This window comes from Drosophila willistoni, unplaced genomic scaffold (assembly GCF_018902025.1).
Source record: "Drosophila willistoni isolate 14030-0811.24 unplaced genomic scaffold, UCI_dwil_1.1 Seg485, whole genome shotgun sequence".
Classification (NCBI taxonomy): Eukaryota; Metazoa; Arthropoda; class Insecta; order Diptera; family Drosophilidae; genus Drosophila; species Drosophila willistoni.
Window position 1 is genome coordinate 1,320,237 of NW_025814416.1, and position 23,002 is coordinate 1,343,238.

Consider the following 23,002-nt stretch of genomic DNA (forward strand, 5'->3'; position numbering starts at 1 on the left):
GCGCAAATGTTGGAAATGGTAACCCGACGAGACGACGGGCGGCTAAATTGCATTAAAGACGATGTGGTAAGGGCCAGGAAGACACAAAATGGCGATCTGCTCCTGGAGCTTAAAAGCAAAGATGGAGACCGGAAAATACAAGAGGAGCTTTGCAACGTATTGGGCATGAACGCCAAAGTTCGAACTGTCACTGACTTGTCATACATCGAACTGCGGAAGCTAGATTGCCTGGTAACGGCAACCGACATCAGTACGGCCATTACAAAGGCAACGGGTATATTGGGAAGCGCCATCACAGTAAAGACGCTGCGACCAACCTTCAACGAGACCCAAATGGCAGTTGTATGTCTGCCACAGACAGCGGCGGCCTTTCTTGTAAAGAAGAGAACACTGGTAGTGGGCTGGTTCAGCTGCCACATCAGGGAAAGAGTGGCTCAGCGGAGATGCTACAAATGTCTCAATTTTGGACATGTGGCTTTCAACTGCAAGAGCACAGTTGACCGAACCAGCTGGTGCTTCAGATGTGGGCAGCCTGGACATAAAGCTGCGGCTTGTGAAAACGATCCAAATTGTTACAACTGCGTCGAAGCAAACCGCACCGACAGGAAACATTTTGCCGGCAGTAAAGACTGCCCGTTGACAAGATCTGGCGCCCAACTAACAAACAAACCGGGATGAAGTTTATTCAACTAAACCTCAACCACTGTGCAGTGGCACAGGATCTGTTGGCGCAAACAGCGCGTAGACGCCGATATAGCGATTTTGAGCGAGCCGTATAAAACAGGCGATGGCCCACTGTGGGTAGTGGACTCGTCTAAAAAAGCTGCCATTTGGTTATGCGGACAAAACGTACCGGCTATGGAGTCGATTTATTCGTCCCTTGGCTACGTTCGCGCGAAAATCGGGGATATGTGGTACTAAGTTGCTACCTAGCCCCCAGCCTGAGACTTACGGAATTCGAGAGAATAATTGACTCCATCGCCGCTGATGCAAGTTCAAAGCAAAATGTTATAGTCGCAGGTGATTTTAACGCTTGGTCCGAAGAATGGGGCAGCAGTTCATCTAATGCTAGGGGTAGAACGCTTCTCGAATCCTGGGCGATCCTCGATATTGCTGTGCTAAACACTGGATCCAAGCATACGTTTAGTAGGGCAGGATGCGGATCTGTAATCGACGTTACATTCACAAGTGCCTGTCTTTTCCCTCACTCAATCTGGAAACTTTGCGATTTTTACACTGGTAGCGATCACCTCGCCATTATATGCTCCATCAGCAGAAGCGCACACCAAACGCACAACCAACCGCGAACAGATCAAGGAGGCCAAGCATTCCGCGTGGATACTCTTAATCCATTTATTTTTGCGTCGGCACTCAACATTCCCCGACTAGACGGAGATGCTTCAAGTCAGGCGGACGCCATTATGGACGCAGTGAGGGCGGCATGCAACGCTAGCATGAAGGCCCGAAGAGGGCATAGCCGACATAGAGCCCCTGTCTACTGGTGGGATGAGAACGTTGCGGAGGCAAGAAAAAAGTGTCTTCGTGCTAGAAGGCTCTACCAAAGATCGCGTGGCAGATCAGAGTTCTTGCTGCTGCAAGCAGAATTTGCAGCCAGAAGAAGGGACCTTAACGAGCTTATTAAGACACGAAAAGAAACCTGTTTTCTCGAACTTTGTGACTCGATAGAAAATTACCCCTGGGGCTTGGCCTATAAAGTAGCCATGAAAAAGTTTAGGGCTGTTAAGCCGGCGGCTCCTGACGAAGGGCGCATGGCTATGATTGTGGAAACTTTTTTTCCGGCCACCTCGTCAATAGGCCCGAAACAGATGCAGCATGCTGCTTTGCCAGTAGATTGGCCCATCACTGGAGAAGAGGTGTTAGTGGCGGCAGCGAGATTGCAAAATGACAAGGCTCCTGGCCCGGATACCATCCCAAACAAGGCCCTAAAACTAGCTATTGGCCTACAATCTGAGAGATTCGCGGATGTTTTTAACGCTTGCATGGGTGAAGGTACATTTCCGGACAGATGGAAAAGACAGAATCTGGTACTGATTCCAAAGCCAAATAAACCTGTAGAAGACCCCTCTGGATATAGGCTAATTTGTCTTCTGGATGCGGCATGCAAAATTTTTGAGAGGCTACTCAGCACCAGAATTGAGGCAGCAATCAAGGGGGCAGGCGACCTCTCTCCTATGCAATTTGGCAGGTGGACATTCAGGCTTATTCCCGATCTGAAAATGTGGCTGCAACGGAAGCATGGCGAGGTAACTTTCGAGCTGACACAGATACTCAGCGGTCATGGATGCTTTGGGGAATATCTCTACAGATTTGGTCACCAGGCGAGTGCGGAATGCTCTTGGTGCAGGAACGGTGAGTCGGAGAGTCCTGATCATGCTCTCTTCGCATGCACTATGTTTGCGACAGAAAGGCAGGCGGCCGAACTGCTCTGTGGCGAGCCATTATCTTCACAGAATCTGGTTCCACTGATGACGCTAAACCAACGAAATTGGACAGCTATTTGCACCTTTGCGAAACAGGTGATCAGCAAGCTACGCGCGCGCGAAAGGCAGCGCAATACAGGCGGGGTCTGAGAAGCCCACATCCCCCCTCCCCCACACACCCTGCGATGCAATACCCCCAGGCGGTCCCGCAGTCCCCATATCTTCAATCTCCCACTTTCTTCTCCTTCTTTCGATTAAACCTATCTTTCTTGGTTGCCCACTGTTTTCTTTTTTGTTAACCTATTTGTAATTCCTTTTTTACCAAATAAACGAATTAAAAAAAAAACCCTTGTAGAGGGTATTATAAAATTGATCAGATGTTTGTAACGCACAGAAGGAGACGTTTCCGACCGCATAAAGTATATATATTCTTGATCAGCATGAGAAGCTGATTTGATATAGCCATGTCCGTATGTCCGTCCGTCCGTCCGTCTGTGCGAATGCGTTTTACTCAGCCGTCTTAAGAGCTATCGGGCTGAAATTTTTTTTCGGGGTTTTTTATTACCTGGGAAAAAAAAGTATGAAAACAATCAGGATCGGACCACTATATCATATAGCTCACGAAGAACTAGAAGAAACATTTTCATAAAAATCGGAGTATGCTATGAAATTTACATATGTGATTGTAAAATAATTGTAAAATAGAGACTAAAATTGTTTTGTTTGTATGTATATTGATGAATTGAGTTGCAGAAAACAAATTTTGAACATGTAAAATTATTATTACCAAGGACTGCAAGGGTATATAAACTTCGGCATAGCCGATGTTAGCTTCTTTGATATTTTTAATAAATTTTTTAGTATACTGAGAGAAGCACATAATTAAAATTTTAAAATAACTCATTCGTAAGATTACTTACTGGTGATTTTATCAGTTTCTCGTCGTAGATGTTTTCGTACAGCAAATACAATCTTCTTAACAACCTTATTTCCTCTGGTCATTGGTCATTTCTATTTAAGTGCTGTGATATTGATTGCGCAGTTAATTTTTTCTACTCTGCTCTCAAATCTCTAATTGACGAATGCGTTCCTTACGTGAATGTCTCTACCGTCTCCAGTATGCTAAATCTAAAATTTTGTCTCGTAAAAAATCAATGTTTTAAAATTTAAATCGTGCGCTTTAGAGTCGAATTCTGTCAAAACCCAAAAAGATTTTGCAACTTTGTTAATTCTAAACGACGCTCTATCCTTTTGCCTTCCACTTTCAGACTTAATGACAGAAATTGCAGATGTGTTTACTGAATTCTTTCAGTCGACTTATTTTACTTCTGCTTCACCCATGCCTTCTGAATCCCACATTAAAATTGTATGTTACTAAAGACTGTATTATCTCTAGCTTATCATCTATGATGCGAGTAATACTTGTAGTATTTTTGATGTTTTGAAATAAGTTATTTATTATTCCGCTTCATAAAAAAGGCAACAAATCTGATATTTCTAACTACCGTGGTTTTAAGATTTTTCCATGCCACTTTTCGCCAACTGTAATTTGAAAAAATTCGATTATCTCCCGTTATTTTCTACCTTGCAACCACCTAAATTTGATACTTATATCCAGCAGAATAAACGTTTTTCCATAAGGCCGGAGTTGGCCGTTGGCTGGTGGGGGCGCTAGGGTGCTCGTATGCTTGAGTGAGCGAGATACTAAGATATGCTTGTAAAAAGCATGTGAACAAAATTTTTAAAAATACGTAAATGCATTTGTTATTATAAATATGAAATATTTGTTTTACTGGTGTACGGTATACCTAAGTCGGCGAGACGACTTACTTACTTCTTTTCAATAAATACTTATCTGTTTGGGTCAAGCTTCTTCGTTGTCTGCTGTGTTAATTGACGTAAATAAATAAATAAGTAAATAAATTACTTGGTTCTGATAAGGTACAGTTGACAACGACTGGTCTTATCTGTACAACAGTAGAGATAAGGCCTCGACCGTTCACTTCTTTTATGATACTCTTAAGTTTTTTTCACATTTGTGAGCCAATTGTTAGACAGGTGTGGTTTAACAAACTGGTTCTGGTTCTCTCGAGAGAAATCTGAAGACTCGATATTATAAGATGTTTTAAAAACTCGTTCAAAATTCATAGCGTTTAATCCTATAAGAATTATCTTCAGCGTTGTAAGCTTCACTTTCATGGACCATAAATTAACTGTTAACATACAAAGGTCGCAAAGGCCAATGGGTGTTCTCGGTTTTTATAAAAAGATGGTCAAAAGACTTTGACGACCCATATAACTAAGAATTATTGTGCGTATACAGTAATTGTTGTTTATTAAATTTAAAAGTAGTTTGCAAAATAGTCAATAGAACAGATTAGAATAAAAATAACTCTGACACAACAACGTTATGTGAAAGCTTTTAGTAACTTTACGACTTTAACAACTTTAATAGATTGAGCTTGTCGGTGTTAAAGTAAATTATAATAATAAAAAACAATGCTTTTATTATTTGTTCCTATATTCCACCATCTGTCTGACCATTGTCGTATATTTAAATCAGTTAGAGACAGTTCTGATTGTCTTCTCCTTTGTTTACAGTCAAGACATGCTTCTAGTTTTCGTGGTTTTAATTTACTAATTGATGAATCTACCATGTTGCTGCCCTCTTTCTCACATGACTCTATTGATGGCCGTCTAGGCTTATCTTTATCTTAAGTCAATTCTTCCTTAAATTCTAATAGAATTCTTTATATCTTATGTTTTGATTGAATTCATCCAATTCCGATGTTTCTAAGATCGAACCATTTGTTCTTCCTGACATAAAATTTTATTCTACATTAAATTTATAAATTAATCTCCCTCTCTATCAACATTACTAATAGTTTTTATTTCGTAGGATGGTATTAAATGGATGTCAGCTTCTTGAGAAAGAGATTTTCTTTTTCATCACCTTACTTGCTCTTGGAACGGGCTTACCACAAGGTGCACCGGAAAGTGTTTGTGAAACTATGTTGCCATTCCATGCCGGCGGTAGTATACTTCCTGAAAAAAATGTGTCCCCATTTATTGTGGAAACTGCAGATTCTGTGATTGCTCAGGGAGAGACTCTCAAAGTTGAAATTAGTGGGGTGCCAGCTGGATTAAATCTTGGGGGTTTTATGGTTCAGGCACGAAATTGGAATCCACCATTTGGAATTGTTGGCCAATTCAGTTCGATTAAGGATGGCCCTGTGAAGTTACTGAATTGCGATGATTCGGTAAATAACTCAGCAACGCATAATAATGCTGGTGCAAAGCCTCAAGTGATCATAGAGTGGAGAGCTCCTTTGGACTTCTTGGGCCAAGTGGTGTTTAAGTAAGTTAATTACCGTTTAGAATAATTAAGTGCGTAGTTTTTAATCTTTATTTTCTTAAAGCGCCACTGTGGCTGAAGCATATAATAAATTTTGGACTGGCGTGGTTTCCAATCCAATCCATGTAGTCAAACGGGATCTGTTTGTAGAGACTGCTCAACTACCCACCACACGATTACCCAGTTCTACTATGAAATACTTCACTACTCAAGCTCCTTACACGCCTTCGGAATTTATATCTTCCAATGTAGTCATCAGTTCCCGTATGGATGTGATTTATAATGATTGTGGGGCGAGGAAGACTTGTTTTGGTTCACCCGATGGCTGTATCATCAGCAAATCCTGCATTTCCATTACAGCAGTGACTGTACGGGGCAACATATTTGAGTTCGAACTTCAATCTGGAAAAGGTAATTAAAGGACACTATATGATAAAATTTCTTCTTTATATATATATATATATAATATTATTGCAGACAGCAAGGCTGTATATGTGGCCATGGGTTTGTCAGATGATGCTAAGATGGGCGGAGATTTGGTAATTGAATGCGTTCCGGAGAACGGTCGTGTGAGCTTATATTCATCCTATACATCCAGCTCTCCCTATGCAGCGATTAGATCTAATGTGGTAAGATTAATTCAAATATACAGTTATGACTAACTAACTAACTATATTATAAAAAAACATTCACTCAATTTTTGATTCAGTTGATGCAAAGGAGATAAAATTAAAGATGTACTGTTATGATATCCAAATATTAAGGGAAGTCGCATGTGATCAATTAGTTGGGGCTACAAAGGAGCTTGAATACGATTGGGCAATTTTTTTAACAATTTACTGCCCACTCTCCCTAAATTTTCGATCCATTGAAATCAAGGTCAGGCTTCCCAGACTTTTTTCGACTAGTGATTTCTATTTTAGGGAGTTTTCTGAAATTTAATTCTTTTACTTTTTATATGAAAATTAAAATGCTTGCAAAAGAACGGCCCACAATCTTAGCATAACAAATAAGTTATGGATTAAAGTCACTATTTTATATTAATATATTCACCCGATCTATGTGTTGCACACATTTAAACAAAATTAATATATTAATATTAATATATATATTATTTAATGTAAGTATATAACTGGACCGTTAATTGACGTGATTCTCGAAATAAAGACAAAAAATGCGCTCGCTTTCAAAGGTAAATTTCGGCTAAAACCCAGTTTTGATTAACTTCAATAAGGTCGAAATCTAGACAAATACCAAAAACGGAAGGCCCGCCGTATTACACTTGTTGTTTTTACACTTGCTGTAAACCCTCATTTTTGCATATAAATAGTACAATATACTATAACAAAAATATTCGGGCGCGACGTTTAGTTGGTTAAGGCGAAGCCCTTTACATTAATTCTGTTGGCGCCCAAGGGTATGCACACAAAAAAGGTGAAATCCGCAGTTGCAAGCTTTGCCGTTCTTTTCTCGCTTCATGCAGTTTGAGTTCCCAACTACTTTTAGCGTTGAAGATGTGGTATGGCCATTTCAACTGTGGGTTCTTTAGCGAAGTCTGCTGATGATAGCACTTGGTGATTCTTGAAATAGCTATACAGGCAACCTGCTCACCTTTTGTGCTGCCTATGATTTTAAATCTTATAAATTATTAAGATTTATTGACCTGAAGCCCGGCTAAAACCCAGTTTTGATTATTAAAAAATAATATCAAAGAAGATAACTTCGGCTATGCCGAAGTTTATATATCCTTGCAGTCCTTATAGTACTTTACATTTTATAATTTCTTTCCCTGCAACTAAATTCATCAATACAAAAACAAAACATTATTACTCTTTTTACTAAAATTGTTTCTTCTTCTTTCATCATTCCCTAAGCAAAGCATGTCAAGCATACACATATAGCTTATGTAGCGTTGCGTCTGTGTGTGTATGCATGTGCTCTGTTGATTTGATGATGACGTAGTAGGCAGCAAGCAGCGCTGCCGGGAGCGCTTGAACCGATTTACATTGACTGTAACTTGTGTTCTATTTATCCGATCAGATTCAAATGGGATCTGATGTTTTATATCCAATACTATCACATTAGTAAATTCCATGGGGATCTCCAATTTTCATGACAATGTTTCTTCTAGAGCTATATGATATAGTGGTCCGATCCTGATAATTTTCATACTTGATCAGCTCCAGATAATAATGAAGTAAGTAAGTCGTCTCGCCGACTTGGGTATACCATACACCAGGTGAAACAAATATTGAAAATTTCGAAAACCAAATGTATGTCTACTAAATTGTTTTAACATGCCTCATACTATATGTAGGAAATGAAGTGTCAGGCGGGCATAATCATGGCAATCGGGCAGTAGCTAGTGAGCGAGACAGAACGACACGCAGCGGCCATACCTATCTGATTGACTCACTCATTGGCAAATAAAGAGAAGCGTTGATTCAAAAAGCACTCGCAATCGTACCTCCGCCTCGATCACATCGCGCACCCAAATTATCACTAAGGCCATTTAAATAATATAAAATATATGTATTCTTAACACAAAGAAACATTGTTAATAATATAAGACTTAACAAGGAAATCACATCCTTTAATAATATTGAAATAAATAAACCGGGATAAAGTAAAATCCCACAAACTGGGGGCTCAACCGAGATTTCTGGTCCAATTAGTGAAATTTGTGTGTGTGTGTGAAGTTCGCAAGTGAACAGAAAATTATTAAAATTGCATGCATTAACGTGTAATATATATACAAAAGCAAGGTTGTTGGCGAACGAATTTCACAAGAAGCAACCACTACAAGTTCAAAAATTAGTGGAAGTTGGTGTAACTGTACGAGAGGCGGCGAGTGGAAGGTGAGACGGTGAGCGGTCGGACGACGCAAGTAGAGCGTCACTAAGAATTTTGGCGCCGTTTAGGCAAAAAGTCGGCGACTGAAGTTGAGAGCGGCACGAGAACGGTGGTGACTCGAGAGGAAAAGAGAGAGCAGACAGCAGACACGAAGTTGATGATAACCAGTGTTTACTGTGGAAGCAGACAGCGGACACGAAGTTGATATAATTAGTGTTCACTGTGGAAGCAGACAGACGGAGAGAGCAGACAGCAGACACGAAGTTGATGATAACCAGTGTTTACTGTGGAAGCAGACAGCGGACACGAAGTTGATGATAATTAGTGTTCACTGTGGAAGCAGACAGATGGAGGGAGCAGACAGAGAGCACGAAGTTGATGATAACTAGAGTTCACTGTGGAAGCGGGAAACCAAAAGAGAGCGGACAACACAAACCGTTACAAGAAGCAGACGACGACGACAAGTCCAAACGAGAAGGCAGCAGACACGAAGTTGAGATAATTGGTGTGGAAGCAGACAAAGAGAGCGGACAACACAAACCGTTACAAGAAGCAGACGACGACGACAAGTCCAAACGAGAAGGCAGCAGACACGAAGTTGAAATAATTGGTGTGGAGCAGACAAAGAGAGACCAAGAGAACGAGTGGAAAACAGCCGAGTGAGTAGCGACAGCAGAGTGAGTGGCAACAGAGAGCGAACCGAACATCTGAGTGAGTTGCTACAGCGATATTGAGTGGGTCCATAGAACAGGACGACTATAGTTGGGTGAGCTGTTTAATTATTGTCTTGAGTGTGAGTTACTATGCTTGCACGACGAAACCAGACCGGTGGCAGAAATATTGATGAAATTGATGCGAACTGCAGAGAGCACATTTCTAAGAATCGTCTGAGTTTAACCATAACCTAGCACAATTTGACCTACATTAACATAGTGTGTAAATCTTGCTAAGTCGTAACAAATTTGATTGATTGATACTAACTATACTTTAAAATCAAACTTGTTAAGCATTATATCTGTAATTGTGTGAAATGGATCGAGGTGAGATTCTAACTTTGCGTATTGAAGAGTTGCGCATTAAATTGAGAGAGTTAGGGCTAGAGACTACAGGCCTTAAAGCAAAGCTGCAATCGCGTCTACTCGCTCATTACGATCTAATAGAAGCTGAGAACAATTCGAGAAGTACCGAACACAGATGGGCAAAGGTCATGGTTCACACTAAAAGATGTGGAGGCGTTTCCGAGTTTTGCGGTTTAGGCTCGATTGATGTTGTACAATGGACTAGGGAGCTAGAAGAATGCGCTTTAACCGTACAGTGGAGTCAGTTACAGCTTCTTGTGTATGCAAAACAATTGTTAAAGGGAGCTGCATTGTCGTTTATACGTAGTAAGAGAGATATTTGTAGTTGGGAGTCCCTGAAAGTAGCTTTGAAAAACGAATTCAGAGTAAAGGTTTCATCAGCCGAAGTTCATAGAAGGCTAAGTAATCGACAGTTGAAGAGAGGTGAGAATTTGTATGAATTTTTGTATTCGTTAATGGAAATCGCAAAGCCGATCGATTTGGATGACGAAAGTTTAATCGAATATTTCGTAGAAGGTATACCAGACATGAGAGCAAATAAGGCATTATTATATCAAGCCAGAACAGTGGATGCGTTGAAAGTTCAAATAGAGACCTACTTAAAATCCTATGATCCTAGGAAGTCGTCAAAGAAAACAACATTGGACTCATATCTCTACAAGCAAGGTAGAGATAATAGATAATAGATGGTGATCCTTCACACATGATGAGAGACTGTAACAAGAAAACGTTTACTTGTTTTAAATGTGGCAAAACAGGCCATCGCTCATTTGAATGTAAGGGAAAAGATACCACCAAAGTTGAAAGTACCAATGTTGTAGATGATAAATTAGTAAAAGCATCAGGTAAATTTACTGATTCGGGTTTGGAGTTAAAAGAAGTAACTTATAAATCAATCAAGTTCAACGGTCTAATTGATACAGGAGCAAATTTGAGTCTCATACGTAAAAGCGTGTTTGTCGAACTTGGAATTAAGTCATTAACAGGATATTCGAAGAGCCTTACAGGTATTGGTGGAAGTCATGTGATGAACTTTGGTAGTTTTAGCATAAGTGTCAAGATAGATGGCATTGAGATGGAAGTCGAGTTTCATATTGTTCCTGATGAAGACATGGCATATGAGGCAATTTTGGGTAGAACCATATTAGATCATATCGACTTGTTTGTTACAAAGAAAGGTACAAAGTTTGTGAGCATCAAGAGAAAAGAATTACTGTGTAACGCGAATAAATCTTGTGCTGAGTTGTTTAAGGAATTTGAAAGTATGTAAGTATAAAATGGAAATCAAGAGTGACTTATCACATATCAGTGCAGAAATCGCTAGTGAAGTCAAGAAGTTGATTAAAAGTTACAAACCTATTAGAAATACAAAACTAAGATTAATTCAAATATACAGTTATGACTAACTAACTAACTATATTATAAAAAAACATTCACTCAATTTTTGATTCAGTTGATGCAAAGGAGATAAAATTAAAGATGTACTGTTATGATATCCAAATATTAAGGGAAGTCGCATGTGATCAATTAGTTGGGGCTACAAAGGAGCTTGAATACGATTGGGCAATTTTTTTAACAATTTACTGCCCACTCTCCCTAAATTTTCGATCCATTGAAATCAAGGTCAGGCTTCCCAGACTTTTTTCGACTAGTGATTTCTATTTTAGGGAGTTTTCTGAAATTTAATTCTTTTACTTTTTATCAAAAGAACGGCCCACAATCTTAGCATAACAAATAAGTTATGGATTAAAGTCACTATTTTATATTAATATATTCACCCGATCTATGTGTTGCACACATTTAAACAAAATTAATATATTAATATTAATATATATATTATTTAATGTAAGTATATAACTGGACCGTTAATTGACGTGATTCTCGAAATAAAGACAAAAAATGCGCTCGCTTTCAAAGGTAAATTTCGGCTAAAACCCAGTTTTGATTAACTTCAATGAGGTCGAAATCTAGACAAATACCAAAAACGGAAGGCCCGCCGTATTACACTTGTTGTTTTTACACTTGCTGTAAACCCTCATTTTTGCATATAAATAGTACAATATACTATAACAAAAATATTCGGGCGCGACGTTTAGTTGGTTAAGGCGAAGCCCTTTACATTAATTCTGTTGGCGCCCAAGGGTATGCACACAAAAAAGGTGAAATCCGCAGTTGCAAGCTTTGCCGTTCTTTTCTCGCTTCATGCAGTTTGAGTTCCCAACTACTTTTAGCGTTGAAGATGTGGTATGGCCATTTCAACTGTGGGTTCTTTAGCGAAGTCTGCTGATGATAGCACTTGGTGATTCTTGAAATAGCTATACAGGCAACCTGCTCACCTTTTGTGCTGCCTATGATTTTAAATCTTATAAATTATTAAGATTTATTGACCTGAAGCCCGGCTAAAACCCAGTTTTGATTATTAAAAAATAATATCAAAGAAGATAACTTCGGCTATGCCGAAGTTTATATATCCTTGCAGTCCTTATAGTATTTTACATTTTATAATTTCTTTCCCTGCAACTTAATTCATCAATACAAAAACAAAACATTATTACTCTTTTTACTAAAATTGTTTCTTCTTCTTTCATCATTCCCTAAGCAAAGCATGTCAAGCATGCGTCTGTGTGTGTATGCATGTGCTCTGTTGATTTGATGATGACGTAGTAGGCAGCAAGCAGCGCTGCCGGGAGCGCTTGAACCGATTTACATTGACTGTAACTTGTGTTCTATTTATCCGATCAGATTCAAATGGGATCTGATGTTTTATATCCAATACTATCACATTAGTAAATTCCATGGGGATCTCCAATTTTCATGACAATGTTTCTTCTAGAGCTATATGATATAGTGGTCCGATCCTGATAATTTTCATACTTGATCAGCTCCAGATAATAATGAAGTAAGTAAGTCGTCTCGCCGACTTGGGTATACCATACACCAGGTGAAACAAATATTGAAAATTTCGAAAACCAAATGTATGTCTACTAAATTGTTTTAACATGCCTCATACTATATGTAGGAAATGAAGTGTCAGGCGGGCATAATCATGGCAATCGGGCAGTAGCTAGTGAGCGAGACAGAACGACACGCAGCGGCCATACCTATCTGATTGACTCACTCATTGGCAAATAAAGAGAAGCGTTGATTCAAAAAGCACTCGCAATCGTACCTCCGCCTCGATCACATCGCGCACCCAAATTATCACTAAGGCCATTTAAATAATATAAAATATATGTATTCTTAACACAAAGAAACATTGTTAATAATATAAGACTTAACAAGGAAATCACATCCTTTAATAATATTGAAATAAATAAACCGGGATAAAGTAAAATCCCACAAACTGGGGGCTCAACCGAGATTTCTGGTCCAATTAGTGAAATTTGTGTGTGTGTGTGAAGTTCGCAAGTGAACAGAAAATTATTAAAATTGCATGCATTAACGTGTAATATATATACAAAAGCAAGGTTGTTGGCGAACGAATTTCACAAGAAGCAACCACTACAAGTTCAAAAATTAGTGGAAGTTGGTGTAACTGTACGAGAGGCGGCGAGTGGAAGGTGAGACGGTGAGCGGTCGGACGACGCAAGTAGAGCGTCACTAAGAATTTTGGCGCCGTTTAGGCAAAAAGTCGGCGACTGAAGTTGAGAGCGGCACGAGAACGGTGGTGACTCGAGAGGAAAAGAGAGAGCAGACAGCAGACACGAAGTTGATGATAACCAGTGTTTTCTGTGGAAGCAGACAGCGGACACGAAGTTGATATAATTAGTGTTCACTGTGGAAGCAGACAGACGGAGAGAGCAGACAGCAGACACGAAGTTAATGATAACCAGTGTTTACTGTGGAAGCAGACAGCGGACACGAAGTTGATGATAATTAGTGTTCACTGTGGAAGCAGACAGATGGAGGGAGCAGACAGAGAGCACGAAGTTGATGATAACTAGAGTTCACTGTGGAAGCGGGAAACCAAAAGAGAGCGGACAACACAAACCGTTACAAGAAGCAGACGACGACGACAAGTCCAAACGAGAAGGCAGCAGACACGAAGTTGAGATAATTGGTGTGGAAGCAGACAAAGAGAGCGGACAACACAAACCGTTACAAGAAGCAGACGACGACGACAAGTCCAAACGAGAAGGCAGCAGACACGAAGTTGAAATAATTGGTGTGGAGCAGACAAAGAGAGACCAAGAGAACGAGTGGAAAACAGCCGAGTGAGTAGCGACAGCAGAGTGAGTGGCAACAGAGAGCGAACCGAACATCTGAGTGAGTTGCTACAGCGATATTGAGTGGGTCCATAGAACAGGACGACTATAGTTGGGTGAGCTGTTTAATTATTGTCTTGAGTGTGAGTTACTATGCTTGCACGACGAAACCAGACCGGTGGCAGAAATATTGATGAAATTGATGCGAACTGCAGAGAGCACATTTCTAAGAATCGTCTGAGTTTAACCATAACCTAGCACAATTTGACCTACATTAACATAGTGTGTAAATCTTGCTAAGTCGTAACAAATTTGATTGATTGATACTAACTATACTTTAAAATCAAACTTGTTAAGCATTATATCTGTAATTGTGTGAAATGGATCGAGGTGAGATTCTAACTTTGCGTATTGAAGAGTTGCGCATTAAATTGAGAGAGTTAGGGCTAGAGACTACAGGCCTTAAAGCAAAGCTGCAATCGCGTCTACTCGCTCATTACGATCTAATAGAAGCTGAGAACAATTCGAGAAGTACCGAACACAGATGGGCAAAGGTCATGGTTCACACTAAAAGATGTGGAGGCGTTTCCGAGTTTTGCAGTTTAGGCTCGATTGATGTTGTACAATGGACTAGGGAGCTAGAAGAATGCGCTTTAACCGTACAGTGGAGTCAGTTACAGCTTCTTGTGTATGCAAAACAATTGTTAAAGGGAGCTGCATTGTCGTTTATACGTAGTAAGAGAGATATTTGTAGTTGGGAGTCCCTGAAAGTAGCTTTGAAAAACGAATTCAGAGTAAAGGTTTCATCAGCCGAAGTTCATAGAAGGCTAAGTAATCGACAGTTGAAGAGAGGTGAGAATTTGTATGAATTTTTGTATTCGTTAATGGAAATCGCAAAGCCGATCGATTTGGATGACGAAAGTTTAATCGAATATTTCGTAGAAGGTATACCAGACATGAGAGCAAATAAGGCATTATTATATCAAGCCAGAACAGTGGATGCGTTGAAAGTTCAAATAGAGACCTACTTAAAATCCTATGATCCTAGGAAGTCGTCAAAGAAAACAACATTGGACTCATATCTCTACAAGCAAGGTAGAGATAATAGATAATAGATGGTGATCCTTCACACATGATGAGAGACTGTAACAAGAAAACGTTTACTTGTTTTAAATGTGGCAAAACAGGCCATCGCTCATTTGAATGTAAGGGAAAAGATACCACCAAAGTTGAATGTACCAATGTTGTAGATGATAAATTAGTAAAAGCATCAGGTAAATTTACTGATTCGGGTTTGGAGTTAAAAGAAGTAACTTATAAATCAATCAAGTTCAACGGTCTAATTGATACAGGAGCAAATTTGAGTCTCATACGTAAAAGCGTGTTTGTCGAACTTGGAATTAAGTCATTAACAGGATATTCGAAGAGCCTTACAGGTATTGGTGGAAGTCATGTGATGAACTTTGGTAGTTTTAGCATAAGTGTCAAGATAGATGGCATTGAGATGGAAGTCGAGTTTCATATTGTTCCTGATGAAGACATGGCATATGAGGCAATTTTGGGTAGAACCATATTAGATCATATCGACTTGTTTGTTACAAAGAAAGGTACAAAGTTTGTGAGCATCAAGAGAAAAGAATTACTGTGTAACGCGAATAAATCTTGTGCTGAGTTGTTTAAGGAATTTGAAAGTATGTAAGTATAAAATGGAAATCAAGAGTGACTTATCACATATCAGTGCAGAAATCGCTAGTGAAGTCAAGAAGTTGATTAAAAGTTACAAACCTATTAGAAATACAAACACTCCTATTGAAACGAAGATTGTACTAACAGATGAGTTGCCAGTTTATCAGCATCCAAGGCGTCTAGCAGAGTCTGATCAGAAAATTGTAGATAGTACAATACAAGAATGGTTGAATGAGAAGGTAATAAGGCCAAGTTTTTCCGAATATGCTTCGCCTGTTGTACTTGTAACAAAGAAGAATGGGAAAAAGCGTCTGTGCGGCGATTACAGAAAGCTAAATGAGAAAGTGGTCCGAGATAATTTTCCTATGCCACAGATGGATACCGTATTAGAAAAAACTCAAAGTGCGTTAGTTTATACTACTCTAGATCTAACAAACGGATTTTTCCATGTTTCCGTTGAGGAAAAATCTCAGAAGTACACAGCATTCGTAACTCAGAATGGTTAGTATGAATTCCTATATGTACCATTCGGAATTTCCAACTCTCCAGCAGTTTTTACAAGATTTATAATGGCAGTAATGAAAGAAGTGAGCAGAGCAGTGAAGAATGGAGATGCAGTGGTGTATATGGACGATATAATTATACCAAGTGTTAGCGCGAATGATGGTCTAATTAAACTTAAAAGGGTGTTGAAGATAGCTGAGTTAAATGGGTTGAGAATAAACTGGGAGAAATGTCAGATACTGCAGAGTAAAGTAAATTTTTTGGGCTATATAGTTGAAAATGGAAGTATTAAGCCAGGTAAGGAGAAGACTGATGCTGTTTCAAGATTCCCGATCCCACATGACAAGAAGTCAGTCCAACGATTTTTGAAATTAACATCGTATTTCCGTAGATTTATCGAAGGGTACGCAGTAACAGCTAAGCCCTTGACTGACATTTTGCGAAAAGACAACAAGTTTGAGTTTAAAGAATTGCAAATGGTAGCGTTTGAGCAATTGAAGTTAGCATTGATCAAAGGTCCCGTTTTAAAGTTATACAATGCTAAGCTAGAGACTGAGATTCACACTGATGCCTCGAAACACGGTTTCGGACCTGCGCTTTTACAGAAAGATTCAGAAGATGGTTTTTTTCATCCGGTACAATACATGAGTCGGAAAACTAAACCTTGCGAAGAGAAGTATGATTCATATGAACTTGAGGTTTTAGCAGTTATTGGAGCATTAATAACAGATTGTAATGCGTTCACGATGACAATGAAAAATAAAAAGGTTCCGTTACGTGTAGCGGACCCCAATCAAGAACTTATTGTCGTTCCCTCGCAGATGGAAAAAGAAATAATACAGATTGCACACAAACAAGGACATTTTGGAGCTAGAAAGACTCAGGATATCGTTGAAAAATCGTATTATATTCCAAAATTAAAAGAAAAGGTAGCCCGTGTTGTTGAGTGTTGCGTAGAATGTTTTATTGTTAATGCCAAAACCGGTAAAAAGGAAGGATATTTGATGCCAATAAGCAAAGGAGATCAGCCATTGATGACGTATCACATTGATCACGTTGGCCCGATGGAGGTCACAACAAAGCGTTACAATCATATATTTCTTATTGTTGATGGGTTCCGACTCGTGGAACAGGAGTCGATGAAGTACTTAGTTGTTTTGAAAAGCAGGCGATAATTTTTGGTAACCCGGTGAGAATAATTTCTGACAGGGGAGCAGCATTCACATCCAATGCGTTTAAAGAATATTGTAACAGACAGGATATACAGCATTTACTGATAGCAACAGGTGAACCCCGCGGCAAGTAGAAAGGATGCATATTATAATAGTTCCAATGATTTCAAAGTTAAGCCAAGAGAATGAGGTAAACTGGTACAAGTATGTAGGTCGTGTGCAACAACTTGTTAATAATACTGCTCCAAGAAGTACAAGAGTTACACCTTTTAATATTTTGACAGGAATAGAGATGCGTAGTCCTGATAATCCCGAAATAAGAAAGCTGATAACCGATTCGTTAATAGAAGAATTAGACTGTGGTCGTGATGAGATTAGAGCGGAGGCTCGAAAGAATATTAATGAAATACAGCAGGAAATGAAAAGGACGTTTGACAAAAACAGGAAATGGGAAAGAAAATACAACTTAAACGAGTTAGTGGCGATTAAACGTACGCAGTATGGGACAGGTTTAAAGTTGAGAGGTAAATACTTAGGACCATATAAAGTCACGAAGGTGAAATGGCACGGTCGATACGATGTTGAGAAAGTTGGCGATGGTGAAGGACCTTGTAAGATCTCAACAGTGGCTGAGTTCATGAAGACTTGGCTAGGATCATTCGGGTCGAATGACTTGTCAGGACAGCCGATTGTAGGAAATGAAGTGTCAGGGGGGCATAATCATGGCAATCGGGCAGTAGCTAGTGAGCGAGACAGAACGACACGCAGCGGCCATACCTATCTGGCATATGTTATCTCGCACACTCTACAAACACACGAGCACTCTTGCGCCGCCACTAGCGAACGGCCAATTCTGCACTTATGGATGGCGTAACAAAATACGTTCATACGTATATTTTGCATGTTTCTAGTCCGATTTCAATCAAATTTGGTAGTTTGATAGAAATAGATTTATTAGTCTCCCAAATTTGATCGCGATGGTAAAAAAATGCAAAAGCCAATCGGTATTTTCTAAATTATGGAGGCGAAAGTGGGCGTGGCAACATATTAAAATATATATATTCTGCGCGCATACTAAGCCAGTATACATACTAAATTTGGTGACTTTAGCTTTGTTAGTTTTCGAGAAAATCAGTTTTGTTTAATTTGCGGGGCCGAAAATGGGCGTGGCAAAATGTTTAAATAGTCAATATACGCGTCTATTAAGCATACATACATACCAAATTTAATGTCGGTAGCTGTCATAGTTTTGAAGAAAATCTGTTTTTTGTAAATTTCGGGGGCGGAAGGGGGCGTGGCAAAAAGTTGGAACAATTATTTTCTGCGTGTTAACTAAATGAGTATATAAACCAAATTTGATTGGTCTATCTGCTATACTTTTTAAGAAAAACAGTTTTATGTACATTCTGGGGTCGTAAGGGGGAGTGGCCGAAATTCCAATTAACTCTATATATTTAGATACCACACGAGTCTACATACCAAATTTGGTGGCTCCAGCTTTTATAGTCTCCGAGATCTGCGTGTTCATACAGACGGACGGACAGACGGACATGGCTAGATCGACTCGGTTGTTGGTCCTGATCAAGAATATATATTCTTTGTGGTCGGAGATGCTTCATTCTGCCTGTTACATACATTTTGGCGACTTTAATATACCATTTCACCCTATGGGTGTATGGTATAAAAAGCACAGAAAAAATAAAAATTATTTAAAATAGTTGCACATATACCTTAGCAATAATGCTTACCCTAAAAAATAAAAGATTGATTAAAGGACATTCCCCATAAGCACAAAGTGTTAATATTTATAAAAGACTTTGTTTTTTTTTCAGTTCCAAAATTCTGCTCATCTTATAAATGCTTCGTTTGTGGATGGTGTTATCTATTGTAAAGTACAACGCGACCCTTTAATAACCGTTCAAGGTCGCACTTTTGACTTAAGGAATGACAAGTATCACTTACTTTTAGCTTCAGGAACTACCTTAAAGGATACTGGTATAGGCTTTCATGATATAGGACGCTCTCCATCTGGTAATCGCATCAATTTGGCTGTAGTCCAGGATTTAGGTGGTAGCAAAATGGTCTTGGTCCACCTTCATGGAGCATTTATGATTACTGCCTGGATAGGCACTGCATCGCTGGGTGTAATATTCGCTCGATACTTTAAGCACACATGGGTGGGCCATCAGAGCTGTGGAAAAGATCAATGGTTTACTTGGCATCGGTCATTAATGGTAACCACATGTCTATTAACTGTATTCGGCTTGGTTTCTATTTGGGTGGAATTAAAGCAAGCTGTCTGGCATGCTCACTCAATATTGGGACTGATGACGATTATTTTATGCTTTATACAACCAATTGGAGCTTTTTTTCGTCCAGGACCGAATGATGAAAGCCGACCATGCTTTAATTGGTTTCATTGGTTGGTTGGAAATGTGTGTCACACCTTGGCAAGTAAGTTTCTTCATACATTTAACATAATAACACCCCTAAGAATATTAAAATATAAGTTATATTTTTGTTAAGTAAAAAATATGTTGCGACAATATATCACATATTTTAGGTCTTGTCCGACTGTATCTGAACAAACTTACCCATCTTATTTTTCCCTGATCTCAGTTGAATAATATCACAATAATAAAGCAATTGAAGTCGTCAATGCGAATTCGCTGTTATACTAGACTACTTGACTTGACTCTGCTGCAGCTCTGCTGGTGCACCGACTTCTGAAAAGCCAAAGTTACTGGCTTTATCTCTTTTTTTTTTTAGAGCAGTATCCTATAACTTTTTTATTTGCTTTACAGTTGTGGCCATTTTCTTCTCAGTAAATCTTTCAAAGTCTGAGCTGCCCGAATGGACGGATTGGATTTTGGTTACTTTTATAGTATTACATTGTTTGGCCCATCTAATATTTTCTGTAAGTAACAAAATTAATGTAGTAAAATAAATGTATTGTATATTAGACCTAGAAATGGTTTGCCACCTTTTTATTTGAATGGTTTTTGACATTTGAGCATTAAGCATCGATATACATTGAAATCGCCCATAATTTAGTTTATAGAGCTACTATGTTTTTTACTGACTCTTAATCTTTAGATTGGTTTATTATTTCTTAAATATCATGACGTATGTAACTTTACTTAGAATTTTGTTATTGACAGATCGCTGGAGCCGCTTCGGACAGACAACTAAATCAACGAATAAATGCATTTCAAATGGGTGAAATGTCTCATCATCAAGATGCTATGCGCAACGGTATAATCGTTGCAACAGAATTGGATGCACCGGTAAATAGACAAATTAAGTAAACTTTCAAACTGGTTCAAATTTATTTATAATTTTTATTTTCCATTTTAGCATGCTGGTCTCCGCAAGGGTCTTTTGGGTGTCTATGGGATAGTTGTGTCATTTTTTGTTGTTGTGCTGATTCTTCTAGTCTTACTTGCGCCCATTGAACAGTATTGGTCATCGTCTTAAATATTATATTCCCACTGTCTATTAATAATCACAATTCTTTTTTTCCCCTACTAAACATGTATTCCATTTTTTATTTCCTGTCCGTAAAGCTAAAATAATTAGTTTTTGACAATAAAATAATTAAAACAGCATTAAAATTAAGACAAGCCGTTAATTTTGCTACAGTTGCTGTTTGAAATCTGTATCTTTTAAAAATGTATAAACACATACATATATCCTAAAATAAAAAAAAAACCAAAAAAAAAACCGGTCGCTTTCTTAAAAAGTCTAATGTTCGGCAAAGAACAGCCTTCAAGCTTAGGCTGTAGCAATGCGGCGCATGTAGGAAGCTATTTTACCTTTATTTTCTTTGTATGCCAGCTATAAAATTTAGTTTTCTGATTTTGATCAAATTAAGCAGAGTCATTAATAGGTGTATAAAACTGACAACAGCTAAATTTTATGAAAATTGCCACAAAAGTAACGAAGTTATTGATAAAAGTCACTGTTTCGACCAATCGTTCCTATGGCACCTAAAAACTGTGCAGTATATACAAGCCTACATGCAAAATTTCAACTCTGTACATCTTACGGTCTGGGAGGAGTTTGCGTTTCTTGCTAAGTATTTTGGTCAATAACTTCATTAATTTTGAAGCAATTGTCATAAAAATTTATATTTCTCAGTTTAGCATAACTATTAATGACAGTGCCAATTAATGATTAAGATCGGGAGACTGTATCATATAGCTCCCGTAGGAACAATCGGAAAAAAATCTTAAGGTTAGACTCACAAATATGGTGCCTTATATACTGGCCGTATATATATGTTTTTATTTAAAATACATACATATGTATACAGTTTTGGAATTTGCGAGAAAAAAATCTTGAAGAAGGCGAACAAATGGCATAGCGACATATCTCCGACGACATATCTCCGCCCAGTACATTTTTTTGGCAGAGATATGTCGCATTTTTAACGGCGGAGATATGTCGTTGTAAAAAAAGATATGTCGTTTCAAAACGTTTCAAAACGTCATATCTCCGCCGTTAGAAAAACGACATATCTCCGCGCGAAATTATTATTGCGGTTTATTATTAACAATTGTTAAAGGGAGCTGCATTGTCGTTTATACGTAGTAAGAGAGATATTTGTAGTTGGGAGTTCCTGAAAGTAGCTTTGAAAAACGAATTCAGAGTAAAGGTTGCATCAGCCGAAGTTCATAGAAGGCTAAGTAATCGACAGTTGAAGAGAAGTGAGAATTTGTATGAATTTTTGTATTCGTTAATGGAAATCGCAAAGCCGATCGATTTGGATGACGAAAGTTTAATCGAATATTTCGTAGAAGGTATACCAGACATGAGAGCAAATAAGGCATTATTATATCAAGCAAGAACAGTGGATGCGTTGAAAGTTCAAATAGAGACCTACTTAAAATCCTATGATTCTAGGAAGTCGTCAAAGAAAACAACATTGGACTCATATCTCTACAAGCAAGGTAGAGATAATAGATAATAGATGGTGATCCTTCACACATGATGAGAGACTGTAACAAGAAAACGTTTACTTGTTTTAAATGTGGCAAAACAGGCCATCGCTCATTTGAATGTAAGGGAAAAGATACCACCAAAGTTGAAAGTACCAATGTTGTAGATGATAAATTAGTAAAAGCATCAGGTAAATTTACTGATTCGGGTTTGGAGTTAAAAGAAGTAACTTATAAATCAATCAAGTTCAACGGTCTAATTGATACAGGAGCAAATTTGAGTCTCATACGTAAAAGCGTGTTTGTCGAACTTGGAATTAAGTCATTAACAGGATATTCGAAGAGCCTTACAGGTATTGGTGGAAGTCATGTGATGAACTTTGGTAGTTTTAGCATAAGTGTCAAGATGGATGGCATTGAGATGGAAGTCGAGTTTCATATTGTTCCTGATGAAGACATGGCATATGAGGCAATTTTGGGTAGAACCATATTAGATCATATCGACTTGTTTGTTACAAAGAAAGGTACAAAGTTTGTGAGCATCAAGAGAAAAGAATTACTGTGTAACGCGAATAAATCTTGTGCTGAGTTGTTTAAGGAATTTGAAAGTATGTAAGTATAAAATGGAAATCAAGAGTGACTTATCACATATCAGAGCAGAAATCGCTAGTGAAGTCAAGAAGTTGATTAAAAGTTACAAACCTATTAGAAATACAAACACTCCTATTGAAACGAAGATTGTACTAACAGATGAGTTGCCAGTTTAT

At 38.5% G+C, this 23,002-nt stretch overlaps 1 protein-coding gene and 2 long non-coding RNA genes across 4 annotated transcripts in view; 1 reads left to right on the forward strand and 2 right to left on the reverse strand.

Annotated features, from left to right (window-relative positions):
• Positions 1-23,002, forward strand: part of LOC6649959 (putative ferric-chelate reductase 1 homolog) — a 79,564-nt gene that overhangs the window by 39,702 nt on the left and 16,860 nt on the right. Inside the window, exons 2-8 of one of the 2 annotated variants that reach the window (XM_047012948.1) lie at positions 5,341-5,799; positions 5,861-6,207; positions 6,274-6,425; positions 19,128-19,749; positions 20,100-20,212; positions 20,457-20,582; positions 20,653-20,671. In XM_047012948.1, the coding sequence (XP_046868904.1) occupies positions 5,342-5,799; positions 5,861-6,207; positions 6,274-6,425; positions 19,128-19,749; positions 20,100-20,212; positions 20,457-20,582; positions 20,653-20,671 (1,837 nt within the window). In that variant the 5' untranslated portion in view covers position 5,341. Of the gene's footprint in view, positions 1-5,340; positions 5,800-5,860; positions 6,208-6,273; positions 6,426-19,127; positions 19,750-20,099; positions 20,213-20,456; positions 20,583-20,652; positions 20,910-23,002 lie in introns of those variants that run through there. The other variant, XM_047012947.1, reaches the window with a different exon arrangement.
• LOC124461431 lies at positions 5,825-19,316 on the reverse strand. Its single transcript, XR_006955065.1, has 3 exons — positions 19,258-19,316; positions 19,044-19,177; positions 5,825-6,198 (listed from the first exon to the last, which is right to left on the reverse strand). It is a non-coding gene; the product is annotated as an uncharacterized LOC124461431 (long non-coding RNA).
• On the reverse strand, positions 19,422-20,103 carry LOC124461430. The gene is made up of 3 exons (XR_006955064.1): positions 19,890-20,103; positions 19,550-19,784; positions 19,422-19,486 (listed from the first exon to the last, which is right to left on the reverse strand). It is a non-coding gene; the product is annotated as an uncharacterized LOC124461430 (long non-coding RNA).